Source organism: Phyllostomus discolor, chromosome 1, assembly GCF_004126475.2.
Source record: "Phyllostomus discolor isolate MPI-MPIP mPhyDis1 chromosome 1, mPhyDis1.pri.v3, whole genome shotgun sequence".
Taxonomy (NCBI): domain Eukaryota; kingdom Metazoa; phylum Chordata; class Mammalia; order Chiroptera; family Phyllostomidae; genus Phyllostomus; species Phyllostomus discolor.
Window position 1 is genome coordinate 51,535,213 of NC_040903.2, and position 15,864 is coordinate 51,551,076.

A 15,864-nucleotide genomic window follows, 5' to 3' on the forward strand; every position below is an offset into this window, starting at 1 on the left:
AATTCCAGTTTAACCTCTTATGTCCACTTTGTTCTCGCTTCCCCTACTTCATGTCTGTCTTTCCTTCCCAACTAGGTAATTTTAAACAGCGTCTAATCTCACAGTTTCTGTGAGTCCGGAACTTGGGAGTTGTTATTCTGGCTCCTGTGGCTCATTGCCTCTCACTCCAGGTGTTGGCCAGGGCTCCAGTCTCACCTGCAGGCCCAACTGGTGGAGGATCTGCTTCCAAGTTCCCTCCTGTGGTTGTTGGCAGGATTCAGCACATCCCATGTTGTGGGACTGAGGGCCTCATTTCCTCGTTGGCTGGTGGCCAGAGGCTCCCTCAGATATTTGCCACATGGGTCTGTCCACAGAGAAGTCATATCACGGCAAGATGGCTACCATCACAGCAAGCAAGTGAGAGAGCAAGAAGGGTAAGTAGAACAGAAACAGATCACTTTGTAACCTAGCTTGAGAAGGGATATCCTATCAATTTTATTATGTTATGTTTCTTAGAAGGAAGTCATTAATTTCAGTCAACACTCCAGGAGAGGAGATTATAAAATGGCATGAATACCATAAGCAGGAATCATAGAGGCCTGTCACACCCTTCCTAACAGACCAAACCTTCTGAACATCTTAAGCATGTGCTATGCATACCTTCTCTTTTAAAAAACAGAATGTCTAAGAATCATTTTTCCCACAACATCATCAGAGAAAAGATTTATGAGCATAGCTTTTGTCTAATGAAGTGAATCATGAATTCATACATAGGAAACTCACAAAGTTTTTAAAGGAAATGTATCAACTTGGGATAAAGGGACAGAGATAAAAAAAAAGATGCATCTCTACCACCAAAAATTCACAAGCAGAAAACAGGCTAAGAAGTCTCTTCAGTTGTAAATACCAGCCACATCTTGGAAAAAAAATAACAATGGCTCGGAGGGCAGAACCCAGATTCTACAAGGTAAGAGCTACAGAGCGTAATTCACAGGGAGTAAAAATGGTATCGTGTGTCACACTCAATTTTGGAATTCTATGGACCAATGACCACTTTGTGCCTCCTATCTCCCCCTCACTGAATGCAGTGATCTGTCGTGGTTCTCCCGGGGTTGCCTCCCCATTCTATGTTGTGAGTATGAGGGTAGATGACTTAATTCTACTTCATTGCTGGGCTTTCAGACCTGAAAGAATACATCCAGGGAATTACACCTGAGAAGCCTCATCCCCACCTGAATGGATTTATATGGTGAGTTCCTGGACCCTGATGCTATAATGAGATGACATTTTTAGGGAGGCTCTATCTATGGAGAGAATGAATTTATTTTGTATATGGCAGTAAAGTAATTGGTGGCCAGAAAGTGGGCCATGACAGTTTTAAGACTTGCTTGCTAATTCTTTGAAACTCCCTTCATTAAAAAATGGAGCCTATATTCCCTCTTCTCAAATCTGGGTGGGCTTGTGCTTCCACCAACAGAGTATGATGGAAGCGATGTTGGGTGACTCCAAGGCTGGATCATAAAGGGTAGTACTGACTGGATTACGGACACCATGATGGGAGGACTCTTAGCCAAGAAAAGGACATGTACAGGCACCCTGATCCAGCTGTTCCAGTCTCTGAATAGTCCCAGCCTGGGCTCCAGATATGTAAGTAAACAAGCCTTCAGGTGATTCTAGCTCCCAGCCATTGAGTAACCCAGTCTTTGAGTCTCTCCACCTGATGCCCCAGCTACTCTGGCAGAGAGAAGAGTCATCTTCACCATGTGCTGCTCAAGTTCCTGACCCAGAGAATCTAGAGGAATAGTAAAATGATTGTTTCAAGTGACTAAATTGTGGGGCAATTTGTTACATAGTCACAGTAAGTGGAACTGAGCCATGTAAAAACATCACAGCTAAATTGTGAATGAAATGTGTATTTGAGGTCTATATTTAGCTTTAAAAGCAGTCAATAGTCAGTCTGTTTATAATTATTTTAGAATCTTATGCAAACAAGATAATAGATGCAAATATTCCTAGTACAATGCCTGACAATAAAGAGCATGGATTTATTATTATGCCATAAGAAATAAATGTACGTATCCATTTCCAAAGGGTTATTTTCAGTGACCTACAAGTAATTAGATGCTGGCCAATGTTTAAAAGCTTTCCTTGTGCATCTCTGAGCGATAGATGAATAAGGATGTGGTTTGTTTTTCAAAGTCACGCAAATCTGAACAGAGGTAGAATTCAACCCAGACCTTTCTGATACCAGATCTCTTACTTTTCACCACTATATCCTCTTCCCTCCAGACATTTTAAATTTGGAGAAAAGGTTAAGCAACTACAATTACGAAAAGCTGGACCGACAAAGGAGACCCTCAAGAATGAAAAATTAACTTTGCACCTAGAAAAGCAAGAGTAAGAGTGATTTAACAATTAGGAATATAATAAGTTTGTATATAGTAGGATAATTTTCTGTATGTCCTAAGAAAGAAATGAAATATATATCCTTAATTCATAAAAAATTAAATTTATATATTTAGTGAGCTCTTAATAAAGCACTTCATTTTGGTAAGGGTTAAGTCTTTAACTTATACATCAGCTCTTGATCAGCCATTTTTATGTCATGATTTAAAAGAGAAAGAAAAGGTAGATAATGGATTTAATGGATACAGTTGTGCATACAGATACAAATGATACATCAGGTTCTGCACTAAAAGGTTATTAAGGCCCTTTAATTCTAACAGAGATAGTGGCAGTAGCTCCCCTCTACGTAGCATTGATTATTTCACAGACATCACCAAAGAATGCTCTAGATAGCTTATGTAATCCTCACACAGGCCTCTAAAGTAGATATTACTTCACTGCACCTTTTTCTATAGGTGAGGAAGCCAGTACTCAAAGAAATGAAGTCTTTTTGCCAGTCACTCAGCTAGGAAATAGTGAAATGGGGATTATATGGTAGTTTAAGCTCTCATCTCTTCATCTTTCTAAAATGCTCTAAAGAAACACAGTAAAATCACACGTGAATATAACATATGGATATGGACAGTCACAGGCAAAATATCTGTAGTAAACTAAGTTAGTTTTTATTTGTATATATGCAAGTCTTTCTTGAATTACAATTCTTGATCTCTTTTAAGAATATCATTGCTATTATAACTGTACAATTTTAATATCGACCCAATACATAAATTACCTACATTTTGGTGAGTAATTTAAAAATATATACATGGAAAAACATACAGTGCTTACAAACCAAATGCAAATAAAAATCTTTTAAAAATCTTAGAAATTCATTAAGCAGGTTATGTTTATCCTATTAAAAATGTTTTTTTCTATGTACAATACATAATCTTTAAAAATACTACTCCAGGAAACAAAATTTCTTTGGTTCAGCAAAAGGATTCTAAATGTGGAAATTCAATTTGCTAAGGATGCACCTTCTTGTGTGGGGCTTCTCTCATCTGGTTTAACCCTTTAGGAAGCATGCAGCTGACTCTCTCTGAATGGAGAAAATATGGGTGGGGTGTGGGTAGAAGATGCTGGTCCCATAGGAAATTTGGATATGAAAATATAGCCAGAAGTTTGAATAGTGTACTAACTTAATGGTATTTTTACTCTCCCAGGTAAAAAAGATACAGAGAAAGTCTGCTTCCTATCTGTTTTGAAAGGAGGATGAGGAAGTGATCCTGGCTGATACACAGAGACATTTCCTAGTACAGTTCTTGGGTCCTGCCAGCCCAAGCTATTAAACTACTCTATTGGTTATTTGGAAGACTGTGTGGAGGAGACAGGAGGAGGGCAGATGCTAGATGACCCTTTCTCTTCTAAAGTCCCAACATTCTCTAGCACCTTGCCTGCCATAACAATCTAATGTCTACAGTGATTACAGTGCATCAACATTTACCAATGGGATCTTCATTAAATATTAACTGTGCTTAATCTTTACTCTTGGTTTATTAATAGCAACAATCACAGGAGAGGACAAAATATCTCAGAGTTTCCAAGTCAGCAACCTTACCTATCAGACTTTACTCTCCTTAACATTTAATGGGAAGGAAAAGCCTTCACAATTTTCTTCCTGCATGATTTCTACTTTGATTGTAAAATACTTAATCTATAAGATAAAACCTTTTCAAAAGCCCATTACACAACTGTACATTAAAACCACCTTTAACAAAGCTTTGAAAAGTCTCCAAGTTATCAGAGTTGGTCACAGGAGAACAAAAAGTACTTTTTGCTTTGTTTATTTTTTAAGTTCTTCAATAGAATATATTTACCTTGTTGGATTAATGAAGTCATTTATTTTAGGGAGTTGCAGACTAATTCCCTTTCCCCAGACTAACATCAGAAGCACATTAACCCATTTCTAAGTTGAATGCAAGTAAAAGTCAACAGCCTCTTTTGACTCCCAAGATTTCTGCAAACTGCTAATTTTAGATGCCATAATGCTTACATGGAGTTGTTGAGAGCAGGTGAAATCTTCCAAAATTCACCCTTCTTCTTGAAACCATTTGCATGACTGAGTTGTTCAAGGGCAAGACACTATGAAACCTTATTAGGACTCCAAGGAGAGGGATATGAGGGGGATAGGGCAATAGATTGCAGAGAACACTGCACCCCTTCTACAAAAATGGTTCTGACTGTGAAGAGAATAGAATAGCCTTCAACACTTGAGAAAAACAAAAAAACAGATACATGAATAACTCACAGCATCTAAATAAGACATTATAATTCAGAACCACCTCTGTACCTACTATCATCCACCCCAGCTCATGGGAAGGGATTTCTTTTCCCAGTGGTCTCCCAAAAGATATACTAATACTCCAAAGAGAGAAATCATCAGTCCTGGATTATTGGTGCTCCCAGTCCTCTTCTGTAGTAGACAGGCAGTCTTCATCTTTTTTTTCCTTCTGTCAGAAGTCTTTATCCCAGCCTGACAGCTCATCTGGAGGCACTCCCTTTTCAGGAGGATACTTGTCAAAGTAGCTGTGATCTGTGGGTCCACTGAGCTAATGGGGAAAGGATTAAAGCAAAGGTGAGGATGATGTTGACTGAGCATGCTCTTCCATTCGGGTGATGCTTTCGATGTCTGACCACCAACGTTAAACTGCGACTACTGGTAAGTTACATATAAGGAAAAGGTGACCAATTGTCATTTCTGAGTCATATTCTCAGCCTCATGAGATCTCCCCTTTGGACCACATGGGTCAGGTCACTGGATTACATGCAGTAGAAGCTACCTGGCCTTTTACTTCTAAAAAAAAAAATGACAGCAGATACTTTAAAAAAGCAAAATTTTCCAGAATCCTGCTTCCAATTGATAAAAGTTGCTTACCAACCTTGAATTTTTTTATGGTTAATTGACTATATAAAATTTCCAGAATGCCAAACAAAGGAACAATTCAAAATATTAATGACTCTTGAAAGAGTGAAATGACTCTTTTGCAAATTATGTGGTTTCCAAGTCTTTACTTTCCAACAAATGTAAGAAGTACCTAATCGAATTATCAGCTGACAGATCATTAAAAATACTATTTATGATAGATCATAATGTGTTTTGGGGAGGGTGGGGAGATCACTCAGAGGCGTTCAAAGAGCCATTGCTGTTATAAAACCCTCCACTCTCATGTATTTATGTATGTGAACAAAACTCTTACCACTTGCATCTATATAATTTTTAAAATGAATAAAATTGATGTGGCATCTGAGTCCATTTTTAAATAAATAAAATTTATCCACAGGCACATTAAATACTATCTTTACAAAAACTGTTTAATAACACCTCCAAAATTTTATAATACATTTATGTTGTTTGATACTGGATGCTATAAAAATATAATTATAACTGAATCCAGAAGAAATATGTGTGTTGCCAAAGAAATTCTATTGTCACAGAAATTTTAAAATTTATAAAATTATAATTGAAAAGTATTTAAAGAACAATTGACTAAAGATTGCCAAGCATAAAAATATTTTATATTAGAATGACATTTTGAAAGAAAATGGAATGGTGATACGGAAATATAAATTCAGAGAGCAAAAGGTATGATGTAATTTTCTATCTGTGTTTTTCAATGTCTGATTGGTATCAAATCTCCGTTATACTTATGTTACATTGGACATATTCAAAGGGGTAAAGTAACAGCAGCGGATTACTTTAAAACTTAAATTATTTCCAGCCCTCTGGAAATTATATTCTCCACAACAACTTAAACGTATGAAAAAAATTCAGAGGTCAATCTAAAAATACACAAGGGGAGACACAGGTCTCCGAAATCCTCTAGTGAGGGCACAGCATGACATCTGCAGGGTGTTGACCCAGGTCATTCTTGGGTCATCCTTCCCCCTAAGTTCACAAATGTTCTGCTTTCTCTAGCGCTGTCTGTCCAACCAGCCGCATGGGGTGACCGAGAACTTGAAATGCAGCTAGTTCAAACTGATGTGCTGAGAGTGTAACCACTTGGGGCTGTGAAAACTTAGTATAAAAAAATAACAGTGATACCTCATTAATATTTTATGTTCATTATCGATTGAAATTATAACATTTTGGATATTAATTAAAATTAATTTCACCTACTTCTTTTCACCTTGTTTAACATGATGACTAGACAATTTCAAATAACCTGCATGGTTCATACTATATTTCTAGAGCCATCTGTCAGCCTAACACACTGACAACATGAGATCTTAGATTTATACGTAATTGATTCCTGAGAGCTGAGCTAATGCCCACTAAACAGGTAATACCATTTAGTCCCTGTAATCACAACTATTATAGCATTTTGACTTAATTTTAAAAAACTATTTTAAAAATCTGAAACCTGTCACACAAACATACACATCCTTAAAACCTGTTTACAAAAAATTATGAGGGTAATACAGCAGATACCATACCTCTCTTCGTAAAGGTGATGGAAGGTTCCGAGCCTTCAGTCCCTCCCAATTAAAACCATTTAACCACCTGAGAAATGAGGAAAGTACAGAGAAATATTACTTGCCTGAAAACTATTAGCATGCCAGCTATCTGTCAATCCATTTTGTTGTCTGCTCCCTGACAGCAATGTGGTCAGTGTGCCAGCTTTCTGGTCTCACACTAAACCCATGCCCACTAACCTCACGGCAGCACTTACCACTGCCCAGTAATGAGCCTAGATTTCCCTGTTGTTCCACTCCTTGTTCCACACCAAGGCTGACATCTGGAGAATGGCAATAGGGGACAGCATGGGACAGAGAGTGGTGAGGTGTGATACTGAAGGCAAGGGAGACTTTAGGAGGCTGTCACACTCCCCTGTCCGTGGACCACACCAGAAACGAGGCCCTTCCACCCTTCTCAATCTCCTTCGCCCCTGCTGTTGGTGTTGGTTCAGTCCTTGACTGGATTTCCCATTCCAAGTCTAAGCTTAGCAAGAGAAAAAGTACAAAAACCAGAAAGGGCTGGTTCTAGTACATTCCATTTCAGGTTTCATTCTTAACCCAAAATGCCATTTTGGTATAAGCTGCTGAGACACTAGACAAAGAGTGGAAGTCAGACAGCAACCCAGCTGTGCAGCTTCCCCTGTCCTCGCTAGAAACCACAGGCGTCTTCTCCTTGATCCACCCATCAGCTTCTTTGCACAGACTGATGTTCCATTTTTAGGGATTTCTAGGCTCACAGTTCTGTGGATTCTTTTCCTTTACCACCAAACACTGCCACAATTCCTTTTAATATATTTTACAATGCTCTCTTCCCAGAAGTGACTTCATAAATATTAATAAAAATCATTACTGTGACTGTACTGAATCAAAGAGCCTATGCATTTCTTGCTGAGTACTTGTTACAACTTGACTTGTGGCAATATATACTTAACACGAGTGGCTATTCACTTAGCACTTGGCCTTTTGACACTAACCACATTTTAAGTGATGTGAGTGCCAGCATGCACTCATGTGTAAAAAATATTCACCAAAGAAATATTAGCAGCAACAGCACATAAATTGCTTCTTCATTTTTGGGAGACTTGTAGAAGCTAGTTTTGAAAGTAATTTTAAAGACTAGAAATATTAAAGGTCATGTGAAGACACTCAAAACAAATTATCCCTCTACCTAGCAGGAAAGATTTAATTGTACCCTACAAGTATATTATCTCTTTTTTTCAAAAGGGTGTTGGGAGACACAATTGGTGCCTAGTTTGTAAGTTAGCTCACAAATAGGGAAGGAAGGAATTCTATTTTTAGGGAAGATGATTTAAGACAGAATGGGCAAACATATAACAATGTGCCATGTTTTACTGTATTGTTTTAAATACAAAGTTAAAGGGAATAGTTCTCTAAGAAAAATATAAAAGTATTTTAGAGAAGAATAGGGAAGTCTGATGACAAATTTTTAAGTTTTTTTTTTAATTCCAAGAGCATACTGGGTAGATACTATAAACTTTGGGGACTTGTAGAAGGTTTTGGAATGCTCCTATTTGAAGGCAGAGAGGTCTATTCTTCAGGCCTCCTTGTGCCAACTTTTTATCTTAAAAGCACTATGAAAATAGCATAAAATAATGTTTGATGCCTCTGAGCTCACCACAAATCACTGTGTAAATCTGGCACTTCTTAGTAGTGAACTCTACCCTACACTTTGTAATCTGACCATCCAGACATATTGCAAAAAACATCCTGCCTATTCAAAAGCATGGGCAAATTAATCCCTACAGGGAAGAAAATTAAAAATTCTTCATTACCCTGCTGAGGTGAGAAAATTCTCTGGCACTAATTTGCATGCACACCCAATCACAATTTGACAGCTACATTTAAATGAGCCTCAAGTAAATAAGAAGTACAAAATAAAACTGGAGCCAATTAACAATGCTATCACTCTATTTCCCAATTACCCCAACAAATAACACGAAGATGCTTCTATAATGAAGTAAATGAGGAAAATATATTAAAAGGATAACTTTAATTGATGGGGCACTTGTTTGTTCCATATGAATGGTGTATTTATGTGCCCTGTTATAATGAGATAAGATAGTGTGGTAACAGCTTGTAGGAAGAAAGATAAACTGGAACCTAAGACAAGTAATAAACTTTACACTGAAGGCAATCCTAAAGATGACAAAGAACAACAAAATACTCTAAACATTTTCATGTTTATAAAACCCACAGATGTGTGTATCTCTCTCTCTCTCCCTCCCTCTCTCCTTCCCTAATACACCCGTCAGGCAGAGCCCTCTCTGAATTGACAATGTTGAATACATGGCTTTATTTCAAGAAAGCTCATGAATAGATAGAGCAGGGCTGGCAGCTGCACTGCCAGTGTTCGGAAAATGAGCAGTGCTTCTACCCAGCAGCATCTCTCCCTTTATTCTCACACTGTATTGATGCACCCTTAATTCTTCAGTAAAAATAATCCAGAGAGGAATGCAATACTGAGAGATGTTTTCACTTCTGAAAGTGAACACGTCAGTGTGCTCAAAGGTTTTCAATAATGAAATTCTCACGTTTGTTTTTTGTACTAGCAATAGGTGGTATATGTGCAAATCATAAGCAAAATTAAAACATCTTGGGGATTGCAGGATTTAATTAGCCATTGATTTGAAAAACAATCCTGAAGGCTTCAACTTCCATATATGTAACAAATTAAGAAAGGATATCTTACAGAAATTATCTATGGTTCTAAATGACAAATTTAGAAATTCACAGAACTGAAAATGTTCATGTTAGATTACTGCATAGAGACAAAAGATTGAAGTTTTGTGGAAATCAGTGTACTTCACCCAAAAATGTAAAATACAACATGAGGTTTCAGATTTTGAAATGCTGGTTGAAGAAAAATTATATTTAACATTAATATATAATATTAATAAAGAACCAAAATGCAATACTATTTAGTGGCTAACTTAGCTCACCTATTCTCTTGAATACTGAGAACAATAACTATATTTTACTTTAATCACAAATCAAATGTGAAAATTAGAACAATCCATTTATAGACTCCAAGTTGATATTTTAAATAACAATTAAGATAGTAGTGGATAAAAATTAAGTTGTTATAACTTGAAGATGTGATTTTATAACTTGTTTTAAACTTCATCCATTCTTGGTATGAATTTCCAGATCTAGAGGAGTCATTTTGAGATTGATTATTGTGACTGAATCTAGTAAAATACAAATTGAATATAAAGCACCAAAAAGCTAAAAACTGAGAGTCTGTAAAGAAATCCTTATGGTTTACTGAGAGAGGCTTCAAGATCACCATCATTTTCTATAAATTTTTATATATTTCTGGACAAAGAAGTAATTATGTACCTGTGTTTCTTAATGTCATGGATTCCATTCTTCAGATTTCCCAGCCTTTCTGTTGGGTTTTGCCTAAAATGATAATATTTTTAAAACAGTTTATAATAACTATGCTTGAGTGAATTTTAAATTAAAGTTTAACATTTCTTTATTCATTCATTCATTTACTCAATAATGTTCACAGACTAGGCATTGAAGTAGAGGGAGATAAAAAACACATGCCCCTCTCTAGGGAAGCCACAGTCAAATTAGAGTTAGGAATATATATACATATATATCTATAATTATATCTGTAATTATCTACATCTATATGCCTATCTATACTTTTATACCTTCTAGTGCTTTAAATGCACCAGAGATAAATATGTAAAAGAACAAGATACAGCTACCTTACAAACTCTGCTGAGAAAATCAGGGAAAGCTGTAGGTAATCATTTATATCTCACCTGTAAGCACTCACAAATTTCTGTTGGCAACCCACAGCTAGGCTTCATGTTCTATATTAGAAAGTTTTAATGCTTTAAAAAATGTTGAAATGTGTGAAAAACAGCAACGACGTTCAAACAAAATTATATAACTCTTCTGTTCTCCAATAAGCTATTTTTAGTAGTAAATAGAAATTTGGAGTGATTTAAAATAAAGCCAGGGCATGCTCCAAGATGGCAGTGTAGGAAGAACCTGAACTCATTTCTTCCCATGAACACATGAAATCTACAACTACATATGGAACAATTCTCTCTGAAAAAGACCTGAAAAGTAGCTGAACAACTCTCTCACAACATATGGTAAAAGGGCCACATCAAAGCGGGTAGGAGACACAGAGACACAGTCTCACCCAAAACTCTACCCCTAGTATGGCAACGACAATCAGGAGGGATCTCACAAATCCAAATCTTCTTCCTGAGGAGCAAGGGGTTGATACCCAACATCAGTCAGCCCAACCCTTGGGAGCCTCAATGGAGAGATGAACCCCCAAAATGTCTAGCTCTGAAAATAAACAAGGCTCACATTTAGGAGGCTTAAAGGGCTGTAGGGAACTGATACATTTCTGTTAAGGGCTGGCACACAGACTCATTTACCCCAGGACCAGTACAAAAGTAGCAATTTGAAAAGTGCATAGGCTATATACATAAAGGAAATGCATTTGCCAATCTTAAAGTGTCCGCTGGAGAGGCAGGGGCCTGTTGAGACTCTCTCCTGGATGGAGGTGCTGTCAGGTGCCATTTTTGTACTTTCCCTCTACCTTGACAGTGCCAGAGAGCACACCCTACCCCAAGGCTCTCCTGCAGCCAGACAAAAGCCAGCAGGTGAGCCCTGGCCCCACACTCTCCCACTGCTTGCTAAAAACAGCAGGCATGTGTGGTCCACACAGGGGACACATTAGACCAGATAGGCTTAATAGATATTTACAGGAAACACCATCCACAAGCAGTAGGATACACATTCTTCCCAAATACACACGGAACATTCTACAGGATGGATCATATGGTTGGGCACAAAACAAGTCTCAATAAATTTAAAGAAGACTGAAATCATATCAAGCATCTTTTCTGACCACAATGGTATGAAACCAGAAATCAAGTACAAGAAGAAAACTGGAAAAATTATAAATATGTGGAGATGAAACAATATACTACTGAACAACCAATGGGTCAATGAGGAAATTTAAGTAAAAATCAAAAAATATCTCGAGACAAATGAAAATAGAAATACAACTTACCAAAATCTAGAAACTGATTTTCAGGAAAATCAGTTCTAAGAGAGAAAATCATAGTGATACAGGCCTGCCTCAAGAAACAAAACAATCCCAAATAAATAATCTACCTTTACACCCAAAGGAACTATCAAAAGAAGAACAAAGCCAAAAGTTAGTAGGAAGAAGGAAACAATAAAGGTCAGAGAAAAAAACAAAAACAAAAACAATGAAGCAGAGACTAAAAAGACAATAGAAAAATCAACAAAACTAAGCTCTGGTTCTATGAAAAGATGAAGTTGACAAATCTTTAGCTAGGTTCTACAAGATAAAAAGAAAAAAAGCTCAAATAATTAAAATCAGATATGGAAAGAGAAACTATAATTGATACCACAGAAATGAAAAGAATCTTAAGAGACTGCTATGAACAATTATACAGCAACAAATTACATACCTAGAAGAAACAGACAAATTCCAAGAAACATATAATATTCCAAGACTGAATCACACAAAAAAAGAAAATCTGAATAAACTGGTCATTAGTAAGAGGATCAATTAGTAAACAAAACCTCTCAATAAACAAAAGCCCAGGCCCAAATGGCTTCAAAGGTGAATTCTACTAATTGTTTCAAAAGATGATGTAATACCTACACTTGTCAAACTCTTTCAATAAATTGAAGAGAAGGAAGTACTTCCCAACTCATTTTATGAATCCAGTATTACCCTGATACCAAAACCAGACAAGGACACACATAAAAGTTATAGGCCGATATCCCTGATGAACATAGATGTAAAAATCCTCAACAACGTATTAGCAAACAAAACATGCACCATGATCAGGTAGTATTTATTCCAGTGATGCAAAGATGGTTTAACATCTGCAAGTCAATCAATGTGAAATACCACATTAACAGAATGAAGGACAAAAGTCATATGATCATCTCAACAGATGCAGAAAAAGCACTGGACAGAATTCAATATCCATTTATGATAAAAAAAAAACCCTAAAAAGAATTAAATATAGAGAGAATGTACCCGAACATAATAAAGACCACATGTGACAAGTCTACAGCTAACATCATATTCAATGGTGAAAAGCTTTAAGTTTTTCCTTTAAGATCAGGAACAAGACAAGGATGTCCACTCTTGCCACTTTTTTTCAACATAGTACTAGAAGTCCTAGCCATAGTAATTAAGCAAGGAAAAAAAAATACCTCCACATTGAAACAAGAGAAGGAAAACTGTCACTATTCATGGATGATGTAATTTCATATACAGAACCCCCCTCATGAGTCCACCAAAAAACCTGTTAGAACTAATAAACAAATTCAGTAAAGTTGAAGGGTACAAAATCAATATAATAAAGATCAGAATGGAATAAATAGAATAGAGATTAAAATTTTTCTTATGTTTCTATATACTAATAACAAACTATTAGAAAGAGAAATTAAGAAAATCCCATTTACAATTTCATGAAAAAGAATAAAATATATTTCTTAGGAATAAGTTTAACCAAGAAGATGAAAGACCTGTACACTGAAAACTATAAGACATTGATAACATAAATTAAAGAAGACACAAATGAAAAGATATTCTGTGCTCATGAATTAGAAAAATTAATATTGTTAAAATGTCTATATTACACATAGCCATCTATAGACTCAATGCAATCCCTGTCAAAATCCTAAGGGCATTTTTACAGAAATACAACAAACAAGCCTAAAATGTGTATGGAACCACAAAAGACCCCAAATAACTAAAGCAATATTGAGAAAGAACACAACTAGAGGCATCACGCTTCCTAATTGCAAGCTATGTTACAAAGCTATTGTTAACAAAACAGCATGGGATTGGCATAAAAACAGACATATAGAGCAATGGAACAGAACAGAAAGCTCAGCAATAGACCCATGTGTATATATGGACAATTTATAACAGAGGAGGCAAGGGGAAAGGACAGTCTCTTTAATAAATGGTGTTGGGAAAACTGGATAGCCACATGCAAAAGAATGAAACTAGACCACTATCTTTCATCATACATACACACACACAAAATAACTCAAAATGGATTAAAGACTTGAATCTAAGACCTGAAATCCTCAAACTCCTAAAAGAAAAAAAAAACATAGGAAGTAAGCTCCTTGACATTACTCTTGGTGATGGTTTTTTAGATATGACTTCAAAAACAAAAACAACAAATGTGACAATAAGTGGAACTATATCAAACTAAAAAGCTTTTGCACAGAAAACAAAACCATCAACAAAATGAAAAGGCATCTTACTGAATGGGATAAAATATTTGCAAATCATATATCTGATAAGGAGTTAATATCCAAAATATATAAAGAATTCATACAACTCAATAGCAAAAGGAACAAACAAAAATCCAATTAAAATGGGCAGAAGATCTAAATAGACACTTTTTTTCCAATGAAGACACACAGATGGCCTACAGGTACACGAAAAAAATGTTCAATATAATTAATCATCAGGGAAATGCACATCAAAACCACAATGTAATTTCATCTCATACCTATTAGAATGGCTATCATCGAAAAGTCAACAAATAAGTGTTAGCAAGGATGTAGAAAAAAGAGAAGCCTTGTACATACATTGTTGTTAGAGATGTAAATTGGTGCAATCATTATGAAAAACAACATGGAGTTTCCTCAAAATATTAAAAATGGAATTATAATATGATCCAGAAATTCCATTTCTGGGTATTTATCTGAAGAAGGTAAAAACATTAATTCAAAAAGACATATGCACCTTTATGTTTATTGCAATATTATTTACAATAAACAAACTATGAAAACCATCTAAGTGTTCATCAATGGATAAGTGGATAAAGAAGATGTGAGATAGACAGACAGACAGACAGACACACTACTCAGCCATAAAAATGAAATATTTGAAATGTTACCATTTATAACAACATGTATGGACCCTGAAGGTGTTAGGCCAAGTGAAATAAGTTCGACAGAGAAAGACAAATACTGTAGGATGTCACTTATATATGGAACCTAAAAGAAAACAAATAAACAAACAAAACAGAACTCATAGCTTCAGAGAGCACAACATCAGTTGCCAGTGGGGAGGTGAAGTGGAGATGGACAAAATGGATGAAGGGGGCCAGGAGGTACAAACTTCCCATTATATAATAAATAAGTCATGGTGATGTGATTTACAGCACGGTGATTATAGTCAATAATATTGTAGTGCATATTTAAAAGCTGCCAAGAGAGTAAATCTTAAAAGTTCTCATCACAAAAAGGAAAAAAAATTGTAATTTTGTATGGTGATGGATAGTAACTAAACTTATTGTGGTAATCATTCTGTAGAGTATACAAATATCAAATCATTGCATTATACATGTGAAACTCAGATAATATTTTATGTCAATTATACCTCAATAAAAATAATAATAAAATAAGCCCTGGCTGGTGTGGCTCAGTGAATTGAGCACTGGACTGTGAAGAAAAGGGTTGTCTGTTCGATTCCTAGTCAGGGCACATGTCTGGGTTGCAGGCCAGGTCCCCAGTAGGGGGCACATGAGTGGCAACCACACATTAATGTTTCTCTCTCTCCCTTTCTCTCTCCCTTCCCTTCTCTCTAAAAATAAATAAATAAAATATTTAAAAAATAATAATAACATAAAATAAATCCAGAGGAATACTTTTTTTAAAAATGAAGCTTGAAAGAAGGCATATAGTAACACTTTATCATCACCGCTGATTTTCTCTTAAAGTAATAAGATTATATATTAATTATCCTTTTATTAAGGTGAGGTTTGTGGTTCCATTTTGCTTTATAACAGATAAATATGATTTCTGAAGCAACCTGAAAATTTTAAATCTCCTTTATATTATAAGTAGGTACTGTGATTCTAAAACATAAGGTATACTCAAACTCCCAGCACAGACTGCAAAACAGAAAATGCT

General features: G+C 35.9%; 1 protein-coding gene across 3 annotated transcripts in view; it reads right to left on the reverse strand.

Moving 5' to 3' along the window:
• Window positions 1-3,031: 3,031 nt before the first annotated feature.
• The window catches only part of PRKG2 (protein kinase cGMP-dependent 2), an 89,264-nt gene continuing 76,431 nt past the window's right edge, over window positions 3,032-15,864 (reverse strand). For all 3 annotated transcript variants that reach the window (XM_028508250.2, XM_028508251.2, XM_036022573.1), the window contains 3 exons: window positions 10,240-10,302; window positions 6,859-6,925; window positions 3,032-4,973 (listed from right to left, as the gene is read on the reverse strand). In XM_028508250.2, coding sequence (XP_028364051.1) covers window positions 4,878-4,973; window positions 6,859-6,925; window positions 10,240-10,302 — 226 coding nt within the window. In that variant the 3' untranslated portion in view covers window positions 3,032-4,877. The remainder of the gene's footprint in view (window positions 4,974-6,858; window positions 6,926-10,239; window positions 10,303-15,864) is intronic.